This window comes from Lepidochelys olivacea, assembly GCF_965140295.1.
Source record: "Lepidochelys olivacea isolate rLepOli2 genome assembly, chromosome: 4".
NCBI classification, from domain to species: Eukaryota; Metazoa; Chordata; order Testudines; family Cheloniidae; genus Lepidochelys; species Lepidochelys olivacea.
In genome coordinates, this window is record NC_140414.1 from 81,133,973 (window position 1) to 81,153,958 (window position 19,986).

Sequence of the window (19,986 nt, forward strand, 5' to 3'; positions counted from 1 at the left end):
AATGCGGTTCTACTGTGCATGTGCATTGAGATACAGTCTTTAATTGCATCATCACATACTGTACTATTTTTTCCACAAGAACCCTGCTTCATTCAGTGAATAGGTCGTTGTTTTTTTCAATCCTCCACATTCCGTCTGTGGCCCAGGTTTTATTTAATACACACCTTCACTGAATACAGAAATATTTATTTTCCCCCTGGTGTTTCTATGGTGCTCTCTCCATAATATCCAAATCCTTCGCAATCATGAACAAATTTAATAACCCTGAGAGAATCGATGGTATTATTTTCCCTATTTTACAGGTGGGGAAGTGAGGCAGAGAGAGATTAAGGCCAAAATTGCCAAAAGTGTCCACTAATTTTAAGAGCCCCACCTGAGATACCTATGGTCTGATTTTTTTCAGAGTACTTAGTATTATATTGCACTTTATATATTCATCACACAGCTCAAACCAGTTTCAATAGCACTTTGGCAAATCTGGACCCAGGTATAGCTTATTGGGCACCCAGAAAATGAGGAACACACAGTTAGTGGCCAGCTGTGAAAATACTGCTTTAAGTGACTTGCCTAGGATTACTGTGGCAGAGGCAGGGATAGAATCCAATTCGGCAGGATGGCATTCAACATCCTTAACCATCCTTTCTCTTCCTACAAAGCCCTTCTTCATTCTTTATGAACGTTCCAAATTCTTCAACAAATGAGGCAAGACTACAGACTACAGCCTCTTTTACTACACTGTCCTGATTTGTTCCTAGAGCACCATCCATCCTATGCACTGAATGAGGTAGGCATCCTGTGGGGAAAATATGTGATCATGCAATTAAACACTGTGTTAGAGTGTACATGCACAAAGGGGTCAAATTAATGTTATACAGGCAACCTTAATACTGGCATTCCTAACTTTTGAGTGCTTGGCTTTGCAACCTTAATATATTTTTAACAGTAGATTTTTTTAATGTCATCTATTTTTAAAAACCTGGAAAATAAAGAAATTCCATCTTCTGGAAGCATACTGACCCCCAACTTGCGTCATCAGTAGGATTGGGACCTTTAGATCCACAGTACAGACCTTAAGCTAATGGAATCACTGCTAGCAATATGGTAGTAGTAGTAGTAGGCTGTTATCTTCTATGCGGACCAGTCATTGGAGGGGGAAGAGAAACACACTTTGCCTGTGAGTTTCAAAGCTATTTGCTGATAGCAGAGGCAAGTTGAGACTGAAGACTCCTAGGTTCAATTTCAGGTTCTGGAAGGGAGTGTGTACTCATGGTTATAGACCCTTCGGCCCCAGCCACCTATCTGTCTCTGTCTCCCTCTCCTCCTATCCACTCTCCCATTGTGGTTCCTGCCCCCTTGCCACTTTGCTCTTATCCAATCCCCACTCTGGCTCCCTCCCCTTCTGTTCCTATATACTCCACATCTCCTGGATCCTGGCCATCTCCCCCACTGCAACTATATACTACCCAGCCCCCAACCCCCTGGTCTCTGCTCCTATCCAAACAACTCCACTGGGTCCTGCACCCTCCTCCTCTGCTTCCACCCAACCTCTGGCTCTTGCAAACTCTCCTTCTTCCCAGTTCCTCACCCCTATGAATTCCACTGTGCTTGCATCTTCCTTCTTTTCCCTCACTACCTGGGCACCAGCAAAAGAGTAACAAAGGGCAGTGGTCCTGCTCTCAGTTCCAGTGTCCATTCTACAGTGGCCTGGAGAAGCAATTGTTGGGAAAGTCATGATCGGTCCCTGTAACCCTAGGTTGGAGCATTCACTCTATGGGGATGGCACATGCACAGTCCCTCATATAAACTGTGAGGGTATGGATCATGCTCAGTGTAAATGAAATCTTCAGAATATTTAGCTGCCAAACTATAACTAGTGTCTACTGGCTATGTGCAAACTGCAATTTTTCAAAGCCATAACTTGGCCAAGTTTGGGTGAATTTTCACAGTGATTGCAAAAGATACCCCCCCCCTTGCAAAATTTTAAGTCCCCGCTCCAAACCATGTGAGTAACTAAATTGTTGCAAAAAATTTTTATAAAATATATTTTTGCTAACCTCATTCTTAATCTGCTGAACCATTTTTGCTGAAATTTTCATAAATAAGACACCTTGAGGCAGATGCCCAACATGGGAAATTTCAGCCCAAATGGTTAAAGTTTGGCAAAGTTATGAGCAACTGAAACAGGGTTTCATAATGGCAAGTGTCAGACAACCTTATGTAAAAGCAGCCTTACCAGTTCCTCCTATAATCATCTACTTGGTGGGAGATAAATCTGTGTATAATCTGTTGCAGCATTATCAGATGTAATAAATAAATAGATGCTTTTTCTGATGTGTTTGTGACAGGTATGGAAATATCCTGGACAAATCTTATTGAATTAAGTTAAAGATGTCACGCTGTCTGGAGTGGCTCATAACTGTGAGTGCCTATCTCAGGGCAGACTGTCAGAAAACAAGAGCAGCCACCCCAAACTGATGGTAAATTCTAATATTAGATTTCACCAAGCCAGTAACAAATGTGAACACCTAGATCCCTATACCAGTCTTACCATGGAGTCACAGACAGTCCCCATAGCCTCTCCAGCGTATCTTGCCACCCAGACAAACTGAACTTAGTGATAATGGTCACATAAACCAAAAAATCACGCAGATCAGGTTTCTCCCAGTCTCAAGACACCAGTAACTTACCCCGATCAACTGATACTCCAGATCTTACACCAGTGTCAATGCTGGCAGCCAATTCTATGGTAAATTTATAGTATAAGTTTATTAGCTAAGAAAAAAGAATGAGAGTTATTGAGAGATTAAAGAAGGTAAAATATAATAACAGGTGAGTCAAAGTTTGTAAGTCCAAAATGATAGCAGAGATGTAGTAATTTGCAAGTTTCCCAAAAGTCTTCTCAGGGCTACCAAGAATAACTGGGGATCTCAGTTTTCTTGTTCAGTTATTCTACCCATTAGAATCCAAACAGTCCAGAGATAAATGATCTCTCTTTGAATCAGTACTTGTAGCTTCTTTTCATAGACAACAATCTGACAAGTGTCTGTACCGACACAATGCCAATTGCTTTGAATTTAGCACTCTTCTTTATTTGCATTCGATGAGTTAGTTAGTCACAGGGATATACATAATGTAAATGTCTGCCATTATAATAGGAATAGATAAGTAAAAACAATACAATTAACATCTCCTTTGATCTCTATTAACACACAAGTGAATTCGCCTGAACATATACTAATACATTTAACTTCTTTGATATTCACACACAAGTGAATTGGCCTATGGCTCTGGCCTGAGCTGGTCTGTCAGCATCATAAAACTCTTAGGACATCATTGTATTAAAATGCAAGTGTTTAAATATTACCATGGGATAATTCAATGCTATGTAATGGCAGATAGCTAAAAAGTGACAAGTTTTTAAAGTGCTTATATACCAATGCTAGAAGTCTAAATAATAAGATGGATGAAGTAGAGTTCCTCATATTAAATGAGAATATTGATATAGTAGGCATCACAGAAACTTGGTGCAATGAGGATAATCAATGGGACACAGTAATACCAGGGTACAAAATATATTGGAAGGACAGAACAGGTCATGCTGGTGGGGGCACTATATGTGGAAAAAAAACATAGAATCAAATGAAGTAAAAATCTTAAATTAACCAAACTGTACCAAGAGGTGATATAGCTGGACCGCTTGGTAATAGTGACTATAATATAATTAAATTTAACATCCCTATGGTGGGGAAAACACCACAGCAGCCCAACACTGTAGCAATTAATTTCAGAAAGGGGAACTACACAAAAATGGGGTTACTTTTAAACAGAAATTAAAAGGTACTGCACCAAAAGTGAAATCCCTGCAAGCTACATGGAAACTTTTTAAAGACACCATAATAGAGGCTCAATTTAAATGTATACCCCAAATAAAAAAACATAGTAAGAGAACCCAGAAAGTACCACCGTGGCTAAACAACAAAGTAAAAGAAGCAATGAGACACAGAAAAACATCCTTTAAAAAGTGGAAGTTAAATCCTAGTGTGGAAAATAGAGAGGAGCATAAACTCTGGCAAATGAAGTGTAAAAATATAATTAGGAAGGCCAAGAAAGAATTTGAAGAACAGCGAGCCAAAGATTCAAAAAGTAATAGCAAAAAAATTTTTTAAGTACATCAGAAGCAGGAAGCCTGCTAAACAACGAGTGAGGCCACTGGACGATCAAGATGCTAAAGGAACACTCAAGGACGATAAGACCATTGCGGAGAAACTAAATGAATTCTTAGCATCGGTCTTCATGACTGAGGATGTGAGGGAGATTCCCAAACCTGAGACATTCTTTTTAGGTGACAAATCTGAGGAACTGTCCCAGATTGAGGTGTCATTAGAGGAGGTTTTGGAACAAATTGATAAACTGAACAGTAATAAGTCACCAGGATCAGATGGCATTCACCCAAGGCTTCTGAAGAAACTCAAATGTGAAATTGCAGAACAATTAACTGTAGTCTCTAACCTATCATTTAAATCCGCTTCTGTACCAAATGACTGGAGAATAGGTAATGTGACACCAATTTTTAAAAATGGTTCCAGAAGTGATCCTGGCAATTACAGTCCGGTAAGCCTGACTTCAGTACCGGGCAAAGTGGTTGAAACTATTATAAAGAACACAACTGTCAGACACATAGATGAAGGTAATTTGCTGGGAAAGAGTCAACTTGGTTTTTGTAAAGGGAAGTCATGCCTCACCAATCTACTAGAATTCTTTGAGGGGGTCAACAAGCATGTAGACAAGGGGGATCCAGTGGACATAGTGTACTTAGATTTTCAGAAAGCCTTTGACAAGGTCCCTCACCAAAGGCTCTTAAGCAAAGTAAGCTGTCATGGGATAAGAGGAAGATCCTCTCATGGATTGGTAACTGGTTGAAAGATATGAAACAAAAGGTAGGAATAAATGGTCAGTTTTCAGAATGGAGAGAGGTAAACAGTGGTGTCCCCCAGGGATCTGTACTGGGACCAGTCCTATTCAACATATTCATCAATGATCTGGAAAAAGGGGTAAACAGGTGGCAAAATTTGCAGATGATACAGAACTACTCAAGATAGTTAAGTCCCAGGCAGACTGCGAAGAGCTACAAAAGGATCTCTCAAAACTGGGTGACTGGGCAACAAAATAGCAGATGAAATTCAATGTAGATAAATTCAATGTAAATGCAAAGTAATACACATTGGAAAACATAATCCCAACTATACGTATAAAATGATGGGGTCTGAATTAGCTGTTACCACTCAAGAAAAAGATGGAGTCATTGTGGATAGTTCTCTGAAAACATCCACTCAGTGTGCAGTGGCAGTCAAAAAAGTGAACAGAATGTTGGGAATCATTAAGAAAGGGATAGATAATAAACAGAAAATATTATATTGCCTCTATGAAAATCCATGGTATGCCCACATCTTGAATACTGCGTGCAGATGTGGTCGCCCCATCTGAAAAAAGATACATTGGAATTGGAAAGGGTTCAGAAAAGGGCAACAAAAATTATTAGGGGTATGGAACGGCTTCTGTATGAAGAGAGATTAATAAAACTGGGACTTTTCAGCTTTGAAAACAGACAACTAAGTGGGGATATGAAAGAGGTCTATAAAATCATGACTGGTGTGGAGAAAGTAAATAAGGAAGTGTGTTCTTTTACATTTTCTCATAACACAAGAACTAGGGGTCACCAAATGAAATTAATAGGCAGCAGGTTTAAAACAAACAAAGTAAGTATTTCTTCACACAACGCACAGTCAACCTGTGGAACTCTTTGCCAGAGGATGTTGTGAAGGCCAAAAAGAACTAGATGATAAATTAATGGAGGATAGTACCATCAATGGCTATTAGCCAGGATGGGGCAGAGATGGTGTCCCTAATCTCTGTTTGCCAGAAACTGAGATTGGGAGACAGGGAATGAATCACTTGATGATTTCTTGTTCTGTTCATTAGGTCTGGGGCACCTGGCATAGGCCACTGTCGAGAGACAAGATACTGAGCTAGACCTTTGGTCTGACCCAGTATGGCTGTTCTTATGTTATGTTCTTACGATGGTATGTAACTTCTTTTAAGGGAGAGACAGGACAAATGTAAACACTAGGAAGTATTATGTGCTTCAAAGGACTCTTTAAAATAGTGGAGCAGAGAAGACGGAACTTTCAGTTGAGTGGGGTTCCTAAGAAATACTTCGGAAGAAGGGAATGGAAATTACTCACTTCCGGAGCCATCCTTTTGAAGCTGCTCCTTGAAGAGAAACCTAATGGTCTGGCTGATTACCTATTCATGATCTCTTCAAAGGCGCAAACCTGATAAAGGAGGGATACAGTAACTCATGGGGGAGCTAGTCCTGAGAGAAAGCTGTTATGAACTGGGGACCACAGGAAAAATCCCTAATCACCAACCAGAGCCCTTCTTGGAGTTAGGGTCTGGTCTCTGGTTAGGTTATTCACATGTGAGTAGGTTCTTTTATTGTTTTTACTGTTTTCTGTCTAATTCTTTTACCTTTAAGAATAAAAGTGTTCACTTAGGAAGACTGTGTGGTAACTTATAACTGTTGGGAATTATACATTATTAGTCTCTGAAGAGAAAGCATAATGCAGATGCAGGCAGCGTGCCTTGCTGGAGGATGTCATGATATAGTCAGAGGCCAGTGCAACCTGAAAACACTCTGGTCAGGAGGCAGAGAGTCGCAGATCTCTGACTCTACTCCAGAGAGGTGATGGCTGAGGAGACTAGAGTGGGTGCCCTTGTTGAACCACAGAGGGGGAATACAGGTACATTTGCCCTGAACTGCCCTGACAGTGTTTATATACCTTAGTCCAAAATATCTATCAGGAGCATTGAATTCCCTTTTCCAGGTTTCTACATATGTACCACCAATGGGTATATTATTAGTAAATGCTTATTGTTAATAATTATTATTTATTTTATTTATTTATTAGTATACTGTTGCCCTTAAATAAATTAGAAAGCTTTCTTTAGGATTTAGGGAAAGTATAGTAGCTGCTACTTGTATTCTTGAATATATCTTAATTCTCAATATTGACAGTAGTGAAAGTTATCACCATAACACTATTTTAAGTAGTCTTCTTACCTTTTGCTCCACTTCACAACTGTGTTATAGATATATATATATGTGTTATATATATATAATGCCAAATGTAGTTGACATCCCCTTCAAGGTGTAAATTAACTGTCAATACTTTCCATTTTCCCTTTATGTCTTTTTTCTCTGTTTTTTTAACATATTTTGTTCTATCAAACACTTGCTGATTTTTTTTTCTAAAATCAACGCTGCTAAATTTTGATGTCCTTAGTCTCCTTTTTTCCCTCACTTTGATCCTAATTAGAGTATTATTAGTATTTTAAAAAAATACTCTACCATGTTTATGCCTCCAATCATATATGTTAGTTCAGGCTCTGATAAGTGTTTTATTTTTCTAATATCTGCTTTAACTATCATGTAACAAAGCAGTTCGATAATATTCCCATCATGCCCTCAAGCTTATTGATTAAAATATCCTTTCTCAAAATGTCCCAATGTATGTCCAGGTAATTTTAAGTGCCTCTGCATTCTATTTTTTTCTTTTCACAATTTTTCTTTTAATTTTAGTATTCAGCATCTTGTTACATTTGAACAGACAATCTGTGGCAAATTCCTAAAATTAACATACTCTCTTCGGTATCTTTAATCTCCAAAATTTCCTATCTTTTAGTTACTCCAAGCCTCTCTTTACATGTAGTTACTTATCCCTTTCCATTATCTGATCTCTTGTAAACAGTCAGCCCTCAGTATTTAGTTACATTGACTTTTGCTTCCCCGCAACAATTTGCATTAAGCCTTGAACACTTGCGCCACAACTAAGGCATATAAACAAGAAAACGTACAGTGGATGAGTTTACATTACAAAATGTACAATCAAAAATTATAGCTGCATTATCTCTGTAGAAACTCATGCAAGTGTAATACACTACTGGTAATTAATATAAGCATGCCTTTACATTACAAATCTGATTACTAAAAAAATTCAGTTTAAAGTTAGTACACTGCAAAACTGGGTCAACTTGGTATATTCTAATGCACTGTCAGCTTGTGAAATGGCTGCTATACTAACCTTGGCTGGTCAGAATACCCCAGCAAGCTTTTCGTTTTGCAGGACACTCCCCTATACTTTCTAGGCTTCTTTTTAGGAGATTCTGGTTAGTGCAGCTCCTCTGAATAGCAGTACTTGTGATCATAATTTGTTATTTTTTTCTCCTGCAAAGTCTGTGTATCATTAGTGCAGATGCTCTAGTCAGAGGAACATCCACGGATGGATTTGTAGCTACTTTTTTTCCCCTTTCAGATTTTCACAGAGGATCTTGTTGTACTTACTGTAGAAGGCTACAACACTGAAATCCACAGTGAGTGCACAGTGGGGGAAGGGAAGGAAAGCTCTAGCATTTTCTATTTTTAAAATGGAAAAAGAATCAGCTTAGCTACAACATGAACCTTAACTATTTACATGATTTAAATGGAAAGGTGGTGTTTTTTTTTTATTAGACCAGAAAAGCAACTGATTCTTAAAACACAACACAGTTCATGCTTTAATATGAGGTTTGCATACTAAGCAGCTCAAATTAGAAAAAAATTATGAGTATGTTAATAAAAGAATTATGGTTTTGATAAATGACAGCCTTAAACAGTGAACCCCCCCCCTCAGTAATAAATACTGCCTCATGACTGGCTTCTGTCACCTACAGCTCTGCAGTTGGTAAAGAATTTACGTAGAACTTGGGAATTATCCAACAAATGCAACACTAATTGTGTATGTAGAGCACAGTATTGTGCAGCCATAAACTAGAAAACACTTCCTGAATAAACAAATGCTTTCATATGGCAACAGAAACGATGTAATTGATTACTTTGCAGGTTGTATCCAGATATGAAAGTAAGGTTATAATCATTTCAAGGAGTCCTGAGTCACTAGTTTTTGACAACAGTATAAATAGTAACAAGGACAACAAACTTGGATAAAGACTTCTTTATGCGTACTGGCTTGTAATGCTGGAAACAAATCTGCATGGACAAGGAAAAGGACGCAACTGATCCCTGATAAAATAACAGTGTGGATTAACCAGAGCAGTGATCTTATTACAGTAGTAATATGTTGACATACTGTTTAAAAAAACCCAACTTTTCTCACGGTCTTGTTTTATTAATGTACAGACTAGCCCATTCATCAACACTTTTAAAATAACACTACTACTTTGCATTAATATTCTGTCTTTTATTTGTGATTCTCAAGGTACTTTACAAATATTAATCAATTAAGCCTCAAAACACTGCTGAGATGTTGGAATTATACCCAGTTCACACATAAATTCACAGAAATAAAAATAAGCAAGTTAGCACATCAGAGTTCTATATCAAATGTAGAAACATAAGATGTGTGTAAATTAAAGTTTATGCGACTGTCCCACCACTCAATGAGCTGTTCTTATCTGTCTTGAAATTAAATTGAGTTTAGAAATCAAATTTAATTTTTGCCTCTTTTCCCTATATTCACCTCAAACAGAACTTCTAAAAAAAATAAAAATTAAGGGCTAGATTAAAGGTAGTTGGTACAAGAGAGTAAGGGCTAGATATGGCAGAGGGCACAAGGGATAGATCCACAAAGGGGACTGAGGAGTGGGTCAGTTTGGACCGCTGTGCGGAGCCCCGGACCCTCCACCTGATTTGGGCACCCAGTCCCCACCCAGGCTTACTCCTACACTGTTGCTGGTGGCGGCACTGCCTTCAGAGCTGGGCTGCTAGTGAGCAGTGGCTGCTATGGGAGAGCTAAAGAAAATTTTGGGGTGGCCCCCGCAAGCCTCCCCCTAGCACATCCCTGGCTGCCTTAGTCACCCAACAGGAAATTGGATTGCTAACCGTTCAGGACTCCCAGAATTAAAGATTAACCTTTAATTTAAAATTATGTCATGTGATGAATACATCCAACCAAAATTGGCAACCCTAATAGGAAATGCAAAGGGGGGGAGCCAAAGTCCTACCTCCCAAAAGGAGTTACGCATGTACTAGAGATGCCTCCCTCTGTTTGGGATTCAAAGCTGTGAACCTTCTCCTGGTCTAAGGTGCCTAAGCCAGATCAGCCATTTTCACAAAAGACCAAGGTGGGGGTAATCCTCTCCGCCCATAGCCCTGTGGTTACAGCCCTGACCTCCAATATGGGAGGTGTGGGTTCAAATCTCTCTTTTGCCTGATGAGGAACGGGGATTTGAACCCAGGTCTCTCACCTCCTAGGAAAATGTCCTAATCATGGGATTATAGAACATTCTGTGGTAGGTGTCTCTCTTTCTCTTCCCCCCCCCCCCCCCGATGAAGTTGTTCTGTTTTGTATAAAATATTTAAATAGTCATTGGCCCAGAGAGCGTGGAATAAGACTGACTATAGTCTGGTGGTTAGGGCACTCACTAGTGAGGGGAGATACCAAGGTTTAATGCCCTGTTCCTCATCAAGCAGAGGAGGGATTTGAGTGCACGTCTCCCACATCATCCTGGGTGACTGCTCTAACCACTGGACTATTCGGTAAAAAGGGGCAGCATTATCATTATTTTGTATGAGGCCCAATCCAGCATGTGGCCTCTGAGCACACCCATCCCACTGGCAAGGTACAGGGGGAATGTTTAGTTTGTGGATCCAACCAGGGGTTAGCCGTGGGTTAGAGATCAGGCACCAGGACTCAGGCAGCTTCACGCATGTCTACGAGTAGATATTTAGGCATCTAAGGGATTGTACTGACAGAAACATAGGCACTTGGAGAATTTATGCACCAGCCAAGCAGAGATTTTGAGGACCTACATTTTTGAATTAGGTCCCTGAAGTGAGTAAATGCCTAAATCCCTTAATGGATCTACCCAAGGGGCCTTGCACATTTGCACTAGAGGTATGCGCAATCTTGAGCCTCACATTCTTAGTACACAAGGACCCCAAAGGAACTGGAAGTGAGAGGGACTATTCCTCCCATGCTAGCCAGCAGAACAAAGGTAGTGCAGAGGAGTGTAGGTGCTTCATTCTCTCAAAGATGTTGCAGCCTCTGCACAGGTGTTTTCCCCTAAAGGTGCTCTGACTGAATGAGCCAGAGTGCCTAAGGGACCGCACACAAAGAAGGACATACCTCCACATCCCACAGACCAGGGCTTTGACTATAAAAGCCAGAACAAAGCCCTACACTTGATGGAGGGTGGGTGCATTATAAATTTAATTTTAATATTCATAAAGTTTCTTGTTAAATTGTCAATATTCTTCAACAACTAACTGAATTATACACGAGAAAGAAAGTCAATAATTTCCCCATATTTCATGACTTCGGGGCTTTTCTCGCTTTCACAATCACTTTTGACAGGTGCTTTTGGGAGGAAGAGGGGACCTGCAGGTGAATTTGTCATCTGGGATGGGAGGCTGTTGTTGAGGGGGGCTGTTGGTTAGGAAGGAAGTCCTGTCTTATGTGCTTTTGGGGAAGTATTGAGTGCATTTATCAGCTGAGAATGAGGTTGGCTAGCTTCTCAGGGTGGTTGAGCAAGTAGATTTGGTAGCTTAGAAGGAATTCAGGTTAGCTTGTTTTCCATAGATGTTCTAACCCTCTGCTATGTTATCTATGTCATCAGCAGCAGAGGGTGTGGCTAGCAGTAGCAGCGGCAAGGAAGTCCACAGACACTGTCTACAGATAGAACATGGCAGGCAGCTGCTGCTGCTTCAGAGGAGTTGACTTAGGGGAAGTCAGAGAAGCACCTGCTCTCCCTCCCAAAGAATTTGGGCAAAGAAGCAGGAAGAAATTATGTGGGAAGGGAGGCAGGATGGCTCAAAAAGCAGGGATGCTGAGAGGGATATCTCCTTTCCCATAGATAATTGATTAGTTAATTGATATGACTGTCATTATTTTCTACCAACTTTATCCACATATTTTAGATCCTCTGGAGGACATAAGAATATAACACACAAAGAGATGCAAATATTCTCCTTATTGCTTTATAGGATACAGAGTTCATCTCACACAGTATCCTTGACGAAACTTGACACAAGACCAAATGGGTTAGCATATAACTGTTTTGCTTATGGGCAACAGCCATATTGAAGTTCTGAAATGGATCTTTCGAGACTGGCATCAAACTCTTTTCAAAAATAAAATTAAAAAAGGGGAAATGACTAGTAGTCTAAAGTTTTCAGTTGGAAACATAAAAGAAAAGCACACAGGTGGTACGTGTATAGAGGAGAGATGAAATTGTGGTTAATCACTGGGACCCAGGCCACCTGGGTTTCATTTCCAACTCTGCACACACTTCTTGTGTGATCTTGTGCAATCCCTTCTCAGTTTCTCTATCTTTAAAACAGGAATAATATTTCCCTTTCTCATAGGGCAGTTGTGAAGATTAATTCATTAATGTTTGTGAGGTGCTTATATACTACTCTGAAGAATGCCATATAAAAGACCCTTAAACATCTTTGAAATCCTTTAACAAAAGTATTTAATTAAAAATCCATTTATGAGTACTATATATTCAGCTGTTGTGATGGACAAGCAATTAACTAATTATTTTTATGGCAGGGTTGTCTATGACAGTGATGCTGTAACCATCAGAGCAAAAGAATCTAGGGGAAGGGACAGAGACTGAAACATGTCAGTATGGAAATTGACTAGAGGATGTTATTCATAGGTGTGGAATTTTGACAGTATTGATTTTCCTTATCTAACTTGTAAACATGATATAATTCCCTGGCTCATATTCCTCTCAAAATGTTGGCTTCATTTCATTTTCTTAACCCAAACGTGAAACTATTAGAAAAAAATGAAGGCTTCTTATATCAAGCTTTTTTTTTTTTTATAGATTGTTATGGAAAAGAAATGCCAGTGCAAGTTTAAACATTTCCATGGAAGCAGAAAACTCATATGTTTATTTTATGGATGCAGCTGTGTTCCTGTCAACAGCTGTGAAGTTGTAAAGAAATTATTTCCCATCCATTTCAGTTGGGAAAGCATTCCAGTTTGAAAGAAGTATTTAAGACAAGCTTCAACAAGTGTTTAAAAACTGAAATTTTGTTTGGGTATAACTTTCTAGGAAAATGGGATTTTTTACTGTTTTTAATAAAAATAACAAAGGATGAATTCTGTAAAGTTTTGTGCCTTGGTACATGCTGGAAAAAAGTAAGTTTCTAGCATGCTAATTGTTGCCTTATTCTAACTCCAAATGAACAAATGACATTGAAATAAAGTGAGCTTTCTAAATAGAATCCTTTAGACAAGCTATTAAGATCAATGCACATATAATTTAAAATACTTTGAACATTTATGGTATACTCCTTGCAAAATCTGAGTGCTTTATAGATATTCAAGAATTATGCCTCATAGCATCCATGCAAGGTAAGCATTAACCCAATTTTAGTAGAAAAACTGAGGCAAGGAGACACTGAGTCTTGCCTGTGGTCACACAGAAAATTTGAGGCACAGTTGGGAATGGAACCTAGATTTCTCAACTCCCAAAAGATCATTTTTCCTTCTTAATAGCAATGACGCATTGAATTTACATACCACCAGCATTGTGCCTAGTGAAGGAGTGAGATCCCCTGATCCTGGGGTCATTGGGCACTGGCCCATGTGGCTAGTACATGACAGACAGCCTTCAGGCTTTTGGGGATCTATTGGACATAGGGTGTACCGGCTATGCCCTCTTTTCCCAAACTTATTTATCTAGGTATTTATATGGCCTTCATGACCATTGTGTCTGAGTATCTTGTGGGCTGACCCCTGAGGGAATCAAGCACCCAGTCTACCTGTGGCAGGCTCTGCTAAGGAGAATGAGCCAATTCAGATCCACCTATAGCTGAGCGATACTTCATGCAGTAAGGAGCACCTTCAGTCAGGAAGCCCCAGAACAGAGGAAGCTCCTGAGGAGAGAGAGGAAGTTACTCCCATTGGTGTCTCCCTGGAGAAGAGAGGCTCATAGGGAGAAGGAATGGGCCCAGAGAGAAAGCGTTCCCAGGCAAGGGACCAGAGCAGCTCAGGAGAACTGAGCATGGGACCTCCTAGGGATGTATGACGGACTGGCAGAGCAAAGAGGAATGCACTGTCAAGGGAAGAGTGGCATACAACCAAATGCCCCACAGAGGCCCAAGCTCCAGGCAGGGAATTCAGCCTGACGGTGCTTCAGGGCAAGTCCTAAGATTGATTAATCCAGGGCAGAGAATTTGCGATGGAGTGGCTTACTGAAGATTTTATTTGTTTTCATATTATACTTTTCTGACAAATAAATGAGACCCTCCAAAGAGGGCGCTCTTTAATAGTAGAAAAGCTTGCTTGGACTCATTTATACCATGGGTGAGGGGAAACTGAGCCAGTTGCTCACCTGCAGTGCCATGCCTGACCACTCGTGCTGTGCTGGGGTGACCTCAATGGCATTACACTAAGCCTAGGTATATTAGTGATTTTATCCTCACAACATCCTGGTGAGGTAGGGAAGTATTGTTATTTCTACTTTGCATATGGATAACCAAGGCACAAAGAAAGTAAGTGATATTTCCAGGGCAACAAAGGAAGTCTATGGGAAGGAAGTCTAGAAATTAAACTTAGATCTCCAAGTACCTTAACTACAAGACTGTCCAGGAAAGGGATAACATAGAAGCCAAAGATCTCTCTAGTTGAAACAGGGGAAAGCTCAAGTGTTCAGATCAGTTAGTTTAGGGCCCCTTTGTGATACTGGATGAAGACAAAGTGACTAGGGCCTCAGTCTGCTGCTTAGAGGGAAGAATTTCATTAAAGCCCAAAAATTAAAATGCTGATTATAAATATTTTATAAAAATTTCTGACACCCCATCTGCCTAGAAAATTAGCAAAAATAGATTTTGTAAAAACTACACCATATATTTAAATAAACACACAACATGAGCTTTTCCTAGTGAAATCAATGGTAAAGAATTTTTTTTCTCTTTTGCTTTCTGTAACTCCTTTCATAATGACAAATACATGGTTGTTTCTGTAGAACAAGTGGGTTTTTCCAGTATATAACTGGAATGTTTTATTTTAACAGGCCTTTGTCATTGTTGGTAAAGCAAGAGTGTGGGTTCTGTAATTTAGAAAATTTCTGAAATTTTCTTTTAAGCATGTAGTAATACATGAAATTTAAAGTTTGGACAATTGGCATACATTTAAACTTTTTATTGTATGGGAGAAAATTAAAATCCCAATACATGAATGCATCACAGTTTGACGCAAATGCTGTCAGGCTGGGTTGTATGTATAGAAATAACCCAGTGATCAAATCTGTCAATGAATTAGTGAATTACTTCCAAATTGTAGTAAAACAAGAAACTAACTAACTATGCATTTTACATTAAAAATCGTAACCTGCAAGGAGCAGGGTTTTCAGAGAAAAAAAAAAGCTTTGCTTTGACTGTTACACATTTAAACATATATGGTATACGATGGCTTATTTGAAAATATCATTCCTAAATTCCTAGTACCATACAGATTGCATTTACTGTTCTCTCCCAGTACTGAATCAAATGAGTAAGAATCGGAAAAGACAAGACAAATCTGTGAGTGTTTGATATAGTTTAATTTTAAAAAATCTTATTTAGCACTAGATTATTTACATGGATGTCGGATGCTAAAAGTGGCTAAATAAGGTAGCAGTAGCTTCTCAGGACAAACTGAAAATTCCTATAAATAAAAATGTTCTGCTGTCAGAAAAGTGATATTCTTTCTTTAAGTATCATATTCAGATTAAAAGGGGTAAAATCAGAAATCCTTTCAACTGTACAGTAAATCCTGGACATATGGGCCTCAATCACAAGGCTTCTAAATATATGCAACAACTGTTTAAAAATCTCATCTTCACAGTAACGTGCTACCAATGTTTTATCAAGGTGGTCTCTCAGAAACTTTCTCCCTTACACCCAGATCCAGCAAAGCACTTAAGCATGCAAGTAAACCATTTGAAATAATGGGGTTATTCATGTGCTCCCATAGGAGCTGCTGCATACATTGATTTTAATTGTCCATATAAGAGGTCTACACTACGGAGTTAGGTCGATGTAAGGCAGCTTACGTCACTTACTTACTTACTCTGTAAGTGTCGACACTATATTGCTCCCACCGCTGTAATTCCCCCACTACACCAACCTAATAACTCCACCTCCACGAGAGGTGTAGCACCTAGGTCAATGTAGGTAGGGTGACACAGTGTCTGTATAGACACAGCACTATTTACATCGCCTGTCAGCTCTGCGTCCTGCCTGGCGCTGAGAGCCTTGGCTCTCATCTTGGCACAGAGCTCCCACCTGCCTGGTTCTGAGCACCCGGGCTCTCAGCTCCTCATGGAGCTCCCAGCTGGGAGCCTGGCTGCCAGGCACTGAAAGCTGTCAGCAAACTCTCCTGGTGAGTACATGCACTTAGGGTTGCCAACTTTCTAATTGCACTAAATGAACATCACTGCCCCACTCCTGTCCCAAGGCCCCACACCTTCCCACCCCTTCTCTGAGGCCCCACCCCTGCCTTGTCCATCCCCACCGTCATCTGGGTTGAGGCCAGAAATTAGGGGTTTAGGGTGCAGGAGGGGGCTCCAGGCTGGGGCAGGAGGTTGGGGTGCAGTCTCTGGGGCAGGTCTGGGGATGAGGGTTTTGGGGTATTGGAGGGGGCTTCGGAAAGGGGGGATAGAGCCGAGGGGTTTGAAGTGTGGGAGGGGGCTCTGGGCTGAGGCAGAGGGTTGGGGATACAGGGGAGGTGTGGTCTGTGGGCTCTGGGAGAAAGTTTGGGTGCTGGAGGGGGCTCCGGGCTGGGGCAAGAGGTTTGGGTGCGGGCTGCAGGAGGAGCCTCAGGACTGGGGCAGGGAGTTGGGGTGCAGGGTGGGGGAGAGGGCTCAGAGCTGGGGCAAGGTGGCAGTGCTGGAGGGGGTGCGGGCATCAGGAGGGAGTTTGGGTGTGGGAGGGGGCTCCGGGCTCGGGCAGAGGGTTGGAATGCGGGAGAGGGTGCTGGAAACGGGCTCTGGGCAGCACTTACCTCGGGAGGCTCCCTGGAAGCGATGACATGTCCCTCAGCTCCTAGGCAGAGGGACCAGGCAGCGCTGCACAGTGCATACTGCCTCCACAGCTCCCACTGGCTGCAGTTCCCAGCCATTGGGAGCTGCAGAGCTGGTGCTCATAGTGGGGACAGCGCGTGGAGCCCCCCTGGCTGTCCCTCCACCTAGGAGCTGATGGACATATCGCTGCTTCCAGGAGCCATGCAGAGGCAGGTAGGGAGCCTGCCAGCCCCGCCAACTGGATTTTTAATGACCTGGTCAGCCATGCTGACTGGAGCCGCTAGGGTCCCTTTTCAACCCAGCTTTCCAGTTGAAAACCAGACACCTGGCAACCCTACATGCATTACTGACAGAAGGAAGGCAGTGTGGACATGAAAAACTGCAGTAATTACTGCGGTATCTGTAAGTCGACCTAACATAGGTCAACTCAGTAGTGTAGTGAAGATAAGACCTAAATCCATAGAAAGGTTTGTACTTTGTTCTCATTATATAAAGAGAATATTGATCATATAGCAGAGTGTTGAACTTATATACTTTGAAATGGATTGTGGTGTGGGAAGCCCTTTTAGGGTGGTCTGGAGTATCTTCCCCAGGAAAGTTTTGTTTTGTTAAATGTTTGATACTTGGCGCAATCTGGTTCACTCCAGAACCAGATTGCTCTCTTAAGAAGTGTTTTTGAGTGCCAGTCTTCTCTGGCAGGAGTGATTTAGCAGTGTCCAGAGAGGGCGATGAACTCCATTATGAAATATCTCTATTTCAATGTTTTACTCAATCTGGTATCAGATTTGTAAAAGGGAGCAGCCCCTAAGAGCCTCATTGTTCAGCAAATTATCGATTCCTAATCTACATTAAATACTTTGACACTACTAACTATATATAATCAAAGAAAAACAAAATGCCAAATGTTGGTGCCTTACACTGAGCAGTGTGATAAATAGGTATTCCATACAACATTCCTTTCATTACCAAATGACTATTGTATCTAGGAAGCTAGTAAAGGTGTTATATGGCTTTTATTAATAGAATTATGATCTGTGTGGAATGTGAGTTGAGAAGATGCCTTGTGCTTATTTTTCTCCCCTACCATCTGTTGCTAAATGATGTTATCAGTTGCAAATTGTTAGAATAGGGTAGTAGGAAAACATTACTCTGTTTAATCATTCACTATGGTTTAAAAGCAGTCAACCTTTCCAGACAGTGCATCTCCAAAAATGAACAACATTATTTCTGATTTATGACCATAGGGGAAGGAAAGGTGCGAACATACCTTAAAACTACTTTTGCATTCTTATGATCCTGAGAAGAGCTGGGGGGGGCGGCTCCCAGTTTAAATCAGAGCAGTCTCAAGGATGTTCTAACTTTGCCTCCTTGGCACTTAGGTTTACGAAGAAAACCTTAAAAACGTGAACTGAGTGTAAACTGATTCAGCCTAGTCTACCTGATTATGCAGAGCCTGATGCAATCGCTCTGAAATGTATGAATAAACTCCATTCATCTCAGTAGAATGTCAACTTTTAAATTTTCATTGTTAGGCTTCTGTTATGCAGAGAGGTACTGGTGAGTGCTTGGATCACAAATCTCTTGGAGATTACATGTGAACAGCACCCTTCAATTAATCCGCTTTCACAAGATAGTCATACATTTTCAACCCAAAATTCTGCAGTGCATTAACATTTTAGGGGCACCTAGTTTAATGTAAAAACTAACCTGCAAAGAACTCCAAAAGAGAAATCAAAGAACCCACAGCCAGAAAAAATATAGCGTGAACCGAAAAATAACTGTGGAAATCTCCTACTTTAACTTAAAAAGAACACAAGTACTTGTGGCACCTTAGAGATGAAGTGGGTTTTAGCCCACGAAAGCTTATGCTCAAATAAATTTGTTAGTCTCTAAGGTGCCACAAGTACTCCTGTTCTTTTTGTGGATACAGACTAACATGGCTGTTACTCTGAAACCTACTATAACTTGTATCTGCAACTGATACAAGTTACTGATTCCTTTCTGCCCCAGTATGTCATGAGTACAGATGGTAAGAGATTTTTCATCAAAGCGGTTTTGCCTCAGAAAATGCTATTTTGAATCAATACAATTTTTTCACAAAACTCATCAATTTTGGCAAAAAATTTCTGATGAGACAAAAAAATAACTTTTAATTTAGGAAAATTTCATTTCAGAAAAATTTCAAAATCTTGTTTCAAAATAAAATTTCATTTTGAAATTTATTTAAACTTGTATTTAGTCTTATTATCTTTACATTATTCCATGTCATCAGTAGTAGTACATGTCATATCATGACATTATGAAATGATGTCAGGTCATAATATACACTACTAATGGCATGTTGTGAAATGTAAAAAATAAAATACAATAATTTTCAAAATGTTTCTGAAATGAAGTTTTCCTAACCTAGCATTTTTGGAATTTCCATTTTGTTAGTAACTTGAAAATATTATGGTTTTGTTCAGATCTGGGATGAAAACAAATTTTGATATTTTGAAATTTCCCATGAAACAGAAATTCCAAGTTCAATCAGCTGTAATCATGAGCCTATTTCCTGATGCAATCATTATAAAAGTAGAAGCCTCTCCCCGTCCCACCACACAGTTCACAGCTGCTGAATTTATATTCACTGGTGAGTTTTCAAACATTTACAGCTATTAATATTGCTTATATATTCTAATTAAGTGACCTCTTCTGTAAGTAGTCTAAGGAAATAGTAAAAATATGGCTTCAGTTTTCCCTTAACAGATAGCTATGCTGCTTCTAACTTCAGCTATAGTTATCAAACCCAACCTTAACCAAAAAATTGGGGGGGAAATGTTTTGGGTTGACCCAGAATGGATTTTGTTTATTTGTTTGTTTTTCTTGGCAAAATGAAAAACACAAATAAAATGAAACATTTTGTTTAAC

At 40.1% G+C, this 19,986-nt stretch overlaps 1 protein-coding gene and 1 long non-coding RNA gene across 3 annotated transcripts in view; one reads left to right on the forward strand and one right to left on the reverse strand.

Annotated features, from left to right (window-relative positions):
* The window catches only part of LOC311520034, an 85,380-nt gene that overhangs the window by 43,135 nt on the left and 22,259 nt on the right, over nucleotides 1-19,986 (forward strand). The gene's annotated exons all lie outside the window — the stretch shown is intronic.
* ASB5 (ankyrin repeat and SOCS box containing 5) overlaps nucleotides 1-19,986 on the reverse strand; it is a gene marked incomplete at its 5' end in the record, with an annotated part of 49,403 nt that overhangs the window by 20,109 nt on the left and 9,308 nt on the right. The window contains one exon of one of the 2 annotated variants that reach the window (XM_084627234.1): nucleotides 8,142-8,332. The exons of the other annotated variant lie outside the window; for it this stretch is intronic. Coding sequence (XP_084483360.1) covers nucleotides 8,142-8,265 — 124 coding nt within the window. Of the gene's footprint in view, nucleotides 1-8,141; nucleotides 8,333-19,986 lie in introns of those variants that run through there. 2 annotated transcript variants of the gene reach the window in all.